A 7,804-nucleotide genomic window follows, 5' to 3' on the forward strand; every position below is an offset into this window, starting at 1 on the left:
ATTATTTAATTAATTGATTGAATTCAAGTGTTGCCTAGAGATTAGAAGATTTATGAGTCACATTGGACACAAATGAATGAGTAATCAAAATTTATTAGGGGAGTATTTGTAAACTTTTAAGGTATTTTTGTTATTTTATAAACTAATGGGGGATAATTGATTTTTTATACGGTACCCGGATAAGGAACCAGAACCTGCATTTCAAGTTCCGGTTTCCCCGAAAAATACAAGGTACCCAGAGCCGCTCTCCCCAAAATAGTATATGAGACATTCTATTTCTAATAAGACTCATATTTGAATTCTTAATAGGACTATTATAATTTTATTCCTATTTACAATTGTATTATTTATTAAATAGTTTTTTTAAAGACATACAATTTTACATGAGAATAAATAGGAAAGTGAGCCACAATATTCCAACATGGGACATATAACATACAACATACAACAGTTCCATGCAAACTTTTGAATAAGCTTTGGACTCGAAGAAACAAAATACACATATATAAGGCAATCAAAGAAGGAAGAGGATTCCTGTGTATAGCCAACAACGTCTAATACATGTCTATGAACGATACAAAGAGGATTAAGCAATATAAGATTGTGCAGGAACTGTAAAATATTAATGTCATTATGTATGCATGTTCCCAATAATGCATGTAGGGGCATATATGCATAATGCATGTTAACATGTACAACTTGTATATGAATAATCCATGGTGATCATTTCCCATAGTTAAATGAATAAAGTGATCCATCTTTGTCAATGTAAATCAGTAATTTTAGAGAGTTAATTCTCGTCCAACTGATCCCAAAATGTAATCCAGTGCACGTACGTAGTAGGATCATGACATTTCCTTGGAGGTATGAATAGGAACTAACCAACTAGGTTTGAAATGTAAATTGGATTAGGATCAAAAGAAGACTGATTTAGGTAAACATGATAAAAGTTTCAGGTTAACTTCATAAGAACCCCAAGCGTTGAAGAAACAAAGAAATGCTCATGTGGTAATTAGATGGATGAATAGCTAGTGTAAAAGTGCAGGACCGTGGATTTAGTGTTTATAACTACTTTGGGTGGCCGATTAAAAATAAAATGATTTATTTCTTTATAAAATTTATATAAATTTATTATAACATTCCTAGTTAACGAATGAACCACCCAAGCCAAATGGTGACTCCTCCATCCCTATTACAAAACATTTTATAATTTTTAATATGAAATTTTTTCTAAAATTTCTAGTTGTATTTTAAACTTGGTGTAGATCTTGAAATATGAAAGATTTTAGAAACTTTTCGTTCTAGATTTTAGAAACTTTTCTTTCTCCGGTAATAAGAAAGTGTAGGTAATTAATTAGTAGCTAGAATTGTAGTGATGATGGTTATACGACAGGTATTAATTGGTTCATTTTCAATTCTCTTCAATTAACGAGGCAACATTAATTATATTGACTGGTCGATGAAGTTAGAAAGATGTGGAATATCCAATTAATGCGCTTAGCTTTTACTTTTCGTTAGATAATTATTTAAAACTATTCATATGTGGACAAAATTAAGTGTGCAGTCTGTTAACATTGTTGTTGTCTATAAATACTGAGCTTCAAACAATACTCTTCATTTCTCAATCCTTTCTTGAGTTGTTAATAACATTGTTCCTATATTTCATTTTGACTATGGCAAAAATGGGTCCTGCTAAGTCCTCCCAAGTTGGAATGGTGGTAGTTTTTGTAGCTGTCATATTTCTCATGATGTCTATTCAGTTGGCTTCTGCAGCCTCTGAATCTGATGATACACTCCCAGTATTTAAATTCGGTAAGTAATTGCTATCAATTTTCTTTTATTAACCAACATACTAGTTTAAGAGAATATGCGTAGGAGGAAAACTAAGTCACTGATAATTCAACCTCGATCTCTTTTCTCTGTACTTTTCTCCTCTCTTGCACTTCCAAACGCGACATCGTAATTTCATATCAGGATGGAATAGTCGAAATACTACAATAAAGTTTTGTGAAATTATCATTTCAGTCATATGTCTTGATATTATAATAATTAACCATGTTTTCAACATATGGTGCACGCATGCAGGAAGGCGGCTTCTTCAGATGTCCTATGGNCCGTTATTTTCCTTTGTGGATGCAGGATCTAGGTGTTGATGCAGTCGGAGGGGCGTCGGCAAGCGAGGAGCAATAGCTACACTGTTTCCCCTGTGTTGTCTTTTAAAATGAATTTTTGTAAACAGTACTCTTTGTGTATAAAAGACATATGAATTATAATGAAAAGAAAACTTTGGGCCCAATTTTCTATTGTTATTATGCATGCATTGTACTAGTTTTCAGCAGTTGTTACACCTCAAGCGAAAACTCTCTGCAAACCGGAAGCCTTTCTTTTCCGATTGACATCTCTCCGATACATAAAGCAAGAACCGTCCACGGTCACGTCCCTCAAAAGGTAAGGGTTTTTTGTTCCCTCCCCTTTTTTTTTTATTTGGTGGTATAATGGCGTTGCGTCATCTGATGCTTCATCAGAGGCGCGACGATAGAGTCGGGTTCCTGCCGTGAATGGTGGTTGGAATCACATAGGTTTTAGGGAATTTGCCCCAAGCCGTCGTATGGGGTGACGTACGATGGCTAAAATGACCTTCTGTCTGTCGGTGTTGTAGACTGCAGAATGGAACCCTCAGCGTCCAGATCCGAAGAAGGAGCCGGTTCGTCTTCGCTGGATGTTCCCGTGGACGAATCCCTTGAGGTTTTCTCGGTTCTCACCCGAGAAGAATTCGAGAGGATAAAGAAACAGTTCGACGTCCACATGGAGGTGTTCCTCGACGCCACCCGGTCGTCGCGGCATCCGTCCGATGGCCTGGCTGCAATCTTCGAAGAGATCTTCAAGGGCGGGGGGATGATTCCTCTCCACCCTTTTATTAGGTCAGTCCTGGATCACTTCGGGATCGCACCAATGCAATTAATGCCAAACGCGATGTCATCGCTGTTGCGATGTACATCGCGTGCCTTGAGAGCGGCTTGGGTGAGCTAACAGCGGTGGAGCTCGGCTGTTCGTATTACCTCAAAAGGAGTAAGGACAAAGACTCCTATTACTTGTCTCGGCGATCTACCATCGCCGAAGGGATACATAGCTATCCCAGCAACGCGGGGGCCTATAAGACAAAGTTCTTCTTCTTCTGCTACGACGGCTACTACCGCTTTCAGAAACCAAGTAGGTCCCTCTTCGCTAGATTCATTAACTGTGCGCTCACTTTTTCTAACGACCTGCATTCTTTTGCAGTTAACAAGATGACCAGCCTAAACCTGCTCACCGACCCGGATAGGATCATGTCTTTTGGGGTTCTCCCTGAAGAAAGTCGGGACGCGAGAAGGCTCGTGATGACCGTAAACTTGCGGAAGTACGGTTTTTTCAACGACCAGGCGTCTTTAGAGTCCCCAGAACGTAAGTTGCACACTGATTCCTTTCTGGTCGTGGAATAATTTTTGCTTAATTACTAACGCACCTGCATGTAGCGACCATGCTGCCGAAAGAGTCCGAGCAGCCTCGAAGAGCACCATTCAACTTCCCTCGATCTGCATGTAGCGACCATGCTGCCGANTTTGAAGTTGAATGTGAAGTAATGAGTCGTATTTGTCATCGAAATCTTGTCAAAATCATCACTTGTTGTTCTAGCTATGATTTTAAAGCACTAGTATTGGAGTATATGCCCAATGGGAGCCTGGAGAAATGTTTGTATTCTGACGACAATGTTTTAGATATTTCACAGAGGTTGACCATAATGATCGACGTTGCATTAGCTTTAGAATATCTCCATTTTGGTTATTCAACCCCCATTGTTCATTGTGACTTAAAGCCAAGCAACATCTTGTTGGACGAAAATTTGGTTGCACGTTTGAGTGATTTTGGCATCACTAAGCTCTTAGGTGAAGAGGAGTCTATGATACAAACACAGACCCTTGCCACCATTGGTTATATGGCGCCAGGTAATTGTTTCTAATTTAATTTTTTTCATTAAAACTTCTTTGTTACTTTTTTTTTTCTTTCTAGAAAAAAAAGAAATTAGTGATTTATATGTCTAACAATGAAAGTGAATGTGATCACTACCAGAATATGGAAGAGAAGGAAAAGTATCCAAAAAAGGAGATGTGTACAGCTATGGTATCATGCTAATGGAAACATTTACGAGGAAGAAGCCAACAGATGAAATATTTATTGAAGAAATGAGCTTGAGGAGATGGGTTGGTGAATCATTATGTAGCACAGTTATGCAAGTCTTGGACACAAATTTGCTAAGAAGGGATGATGAACATTTCTCTAGCAAGGAGGAACTTGTGTCATCTATCTTCAGTTTGGCTATGGAATGTACAAGAGAATCACCTGCGGAAAGGATGGGCATAAAAGAAGTAGCAATAGGACTCATCAATATTAGAGTCGAATTTGCAAAATTTAAAGTCAATGATGCACAGGGCTATCAAATTCAGGTTTGTTTTCTTCACTTTTTATTGATCAATTGTACCTTTGACTTTAGTTCTAATTCTATTACATATTTGTAGAAAGAGATGAATTGAAGGCCTCTATGTCAGTGAGGTTATGTGTGAAGATAAACAACATTCTTGTTCTGCGACTTCGANTTTCTGATCAGTTGATAATTAATTTATGTATCTACTTTGACTGAAAGTTTTATGGCAAAAATGGACATCTCTACGACCACCCACGGCAAGATAATGGCAGTACTCTTCTAGCAATCTTATCCAAAATCAAATTATTTGTCAACTTATTATTCCTGTCAAGGGCTAGAGTTTGGGGTTTCATGCCTAAACTGTGGGGGTGTGTTTGCTAGATTTCAAACACACAGAGACTGATTTATAATTTCTTAGAGTTGTGTTTGTTGGATTTCAAACTTGCTAGATATGATGACGTCATCAATCCAAGCTGGGAACCAACCCCTTGGCCGGATCAATCCCTGAGTTGGGTATTAAAACATTGGTTATGTCCTCTATTTTTAGAAGTCTGTTGTTCAACATTATAAGTTTACGTATTATTATTGTGTACAAGTCTAGTTGTGTTATTATTATTATTATTGTTATTATATCAATACAAAGAGAAATGTTTCCACAATTTTATAATTTGACGACCTTCGATAGTAAGACTAGAAATCAACTTTTACATGGAAATTTGTGGGCACTATGATTTGTAGATAAATCAATTGGATATTAGCTTTTGGATGCATTTCAAGTCCTCCACAATTGTGTCTAGCCTATCCTCAAACTAAGGGTGAAATCAAGTCGAGTCGATTCGAGTATCTGACTACTCGAGCTGGGCTTGATTGCTATAATATCAAGTTCGAGTTCGAGCTTGAGCCTCATCGAGCCTAAGGAATCGAGCTTGAACTCGAACTTGGTACCTCAAAGTGATACTCGAGCTCGGTTAATAGAGCTTTCAAGCTCAAGTTGGTCAAAAAAATCTCAAAAAAACCCAGTAGACAATGACAGATTTGCCATCTAAATTTGCTGTGAATTTGCAGACTAACTCATATGAAATCATTAGATAATAAATACAAATATCAGAGAGATAATAAGTTTAAGTCAAGTAGCATAATATCATTCATCATCATCAAGTACAAGCAGCATATCATGATTTCATCAATCATATGAAATAGCATACAATAATACTACACTCACAACTTTTTTATACAAACTTCTCTCACAAACTTATACGGCAAAAGATGATTGNCACATAGGAAAGGGGGAAGAGATAGAAAGCTATGAGATTTAAGTTAATTTTCTTTTTCTCTTCATTGATAATATTATTATTTTTTTCTTAATACCTTACTCTTATAATTATCTCTGTTTTGGTCTTTGTTATTATGTAGTTTCTCATTTTCAAAAGTAATATAGTTAATCAACTAAAATGTAATTAAACATAATGACCATGAGTTAAATACATTTGGAATGATTATTAAGTTATGATTAGATATGATTATCCAAGCTTCATTTGATCTCTAGCATGTATACGATTGCATGAAACTCAAAGGCAATATCCGTGCAGGTCAAGCTAAAAGACCAGTGTTATATCCTTGTTAAATTTATGTTTAAATGCCTGACTTCTTTTGCAAAACGTCTTGGAAGGAAGAAATTTATAAACCCAACAGCTCAGCAAAGTTCTTATATATCCTTCTCAAAGAACATCACTTAGTGGAATTTTAATGTTAATCGTGTTGTTAATTGTTTCTTTATAAGTATCATTTTGTGCACTTATACATGTCATCAAGCCCACACTAAACAAATCTAAGTTCTGATCTCATGGAGAAAAATCTTTCTCTCTGCATAAAAACATTGGTTATGACACCTATTTTTAGAAGTCTATTGTTCAATATTATAAGTTTACATATTATTATTATGTATAAGTCTATTATTATTGTTGTTGTTGTTGTTATTCTATCAATGCAAAGAGAAACGTTACATTTTATATTTTTACGACCCTTGATAGTAAGACTAGAAATCAACTTTTACATAAAAAATTGTAGGCACTATGATTTGTAGATAAATCAGCTCAAAATTAGCTTTTCGATGCATTTCAGGTCCTCCACAATGGTATCTAACTTATCCTCAAACTATATGAAAATGATCTATCTATTGCCAAGGTCCTATTTTCTCATAAATTTTTTAGGGAACACATTTCATTGAGTGCAAAATCATTTCAACATACAATATGTAGATATTTATATAATTATGAAGTTAAACCCACTCGAAAAGGGGCATAAGTAACCATTGGCCGTCGCCAAGAGTGGTCAACATTTAAAAAATATATATATTATTTGTCAATTTTTGTTTTAAAAAACAAAAAACTATCATAGTAAACTAATTTTAAATTAGTAAATATTACATAATAATTTTAAAGTTAATGCAATCATTTTTAAATTAAAAAAAAAAAGTAGTCATTTTTTAATGCGAATTTTACAATTTTCATATTACAATTATTTTTAAAATAAATTTCTGATTTTGTCCTGCACTGTAATGTGATTAACATTATTATGTAACCTATTGCCATTGAATTGAGCCCAATTTCCATTTAATTTGGAGACTCAAGCCTATTACCATTTAATTGGGCCCAGTTGCCAAATACACTCGTCTGAGAGTAAACTTACACTGTTTACATAACCCATTTCCTCTTAATGCTCACATTGGACCTTTTGGAATAGCTTGGTATGGGGTTAAGGGAAGTAATGTTAGACCGCGTATATTTTTTTCTTTAATCTTCAACCCCATTTTCTACCTTAGATAGAAGTATAATAGTATTTATAAAAAATACTAACAATAGTTGTTGTACATATTCAAAAATTTTCATTATTTTACTTTAGATCTGAATTCTTTTTCCTTTTATGTATCTATAAAGTTGTTAACTAAAAAAACAGCCCAAAAACTAATACAAATAACTTGTTTGATTCAAATATAGATAGCTAATTGTAGACTCGGTCATGAAACATCACAAATAGTTGATCATTGTTCTGTTTACTTCAAGTAATTCTATATACATGCAGGCTAAAGCCGAAGTATGTTTGATCAATTTGTTCCACCAATACCAATCTATCTGAAGGTTGGTTAAGAGTGAAAATAAGAAAATCAAACATTAAAAAAAGTGCCATATAAGAGGTTTAAGGGATTAACTAACTTGTATTTTAATGAAGTTTGGACAAACTAATTTAAATCCAACAAACTTTAAACTAATTTGAATCCAATTCATCATATTTAATGAATTGCATCATATTTTAATCAATTTATTTGAGGACATATTTCAACGAAGT

At 34.8% G+C, this 7,804-nt stretch overlaps 1 protein-coding gene across 1 annotated transcript in view; it reads left to right on the forward strand.

The window, feature by feature from the left end:
- The first annotated feature begins 1,682 nt into the window (after positions 1–1,682).
- LOC116112715 (LRR receptor-like serine/threonine-protein kinase RCH1) overlaps positions 1,683–7,804 on the forward strand; it is an 18,927-nt gene continuing 12,805 nt past the window's right edge. Inside the window, exons 1-6 of the mRNA XM_031398827.1 lie at positions 1,683–1,812; positions 2,660–2,992; positions 3,280–3,441; positions 3,513–3,983; positions 4,108–4,481; positions 4,554–4,624. Of these exons, the coding sequence (XP_031254687.1) occupies positions 1,683–1,812; positions 2,660–2,992; positions 3,280–3,441; positions 3,513–3,983; positions 4,108–4,481; positions 4,554–4,568 (1,485 nt within the window). The 3' untranslated portion in view covers positions 4,569–4,624. The remainder of the gene's footprint in view (positions 1,813–2,659; positions 2,993–3,279; positions 3,442–3,512; positions 3,984–4,107; positions 4,482–4,553; positions 4,625–7,804) is intronic.

Source organism: Pistacia vera, unplaced genomic scaffold (assembly GCF_008641045.1).
Source record: "Pistacia vera cultivar Batoury unplaced genomic scaffold, PisVer_v2 Contig666, whole genome shotgun sequence".
NCBI classification, from domain to species: Eukaryota; Viridiplantae; Streptophyta; class Magnoliopsida; order Sapindales; family Anacardiaceae; genus Pistacia; species Pistacia vera.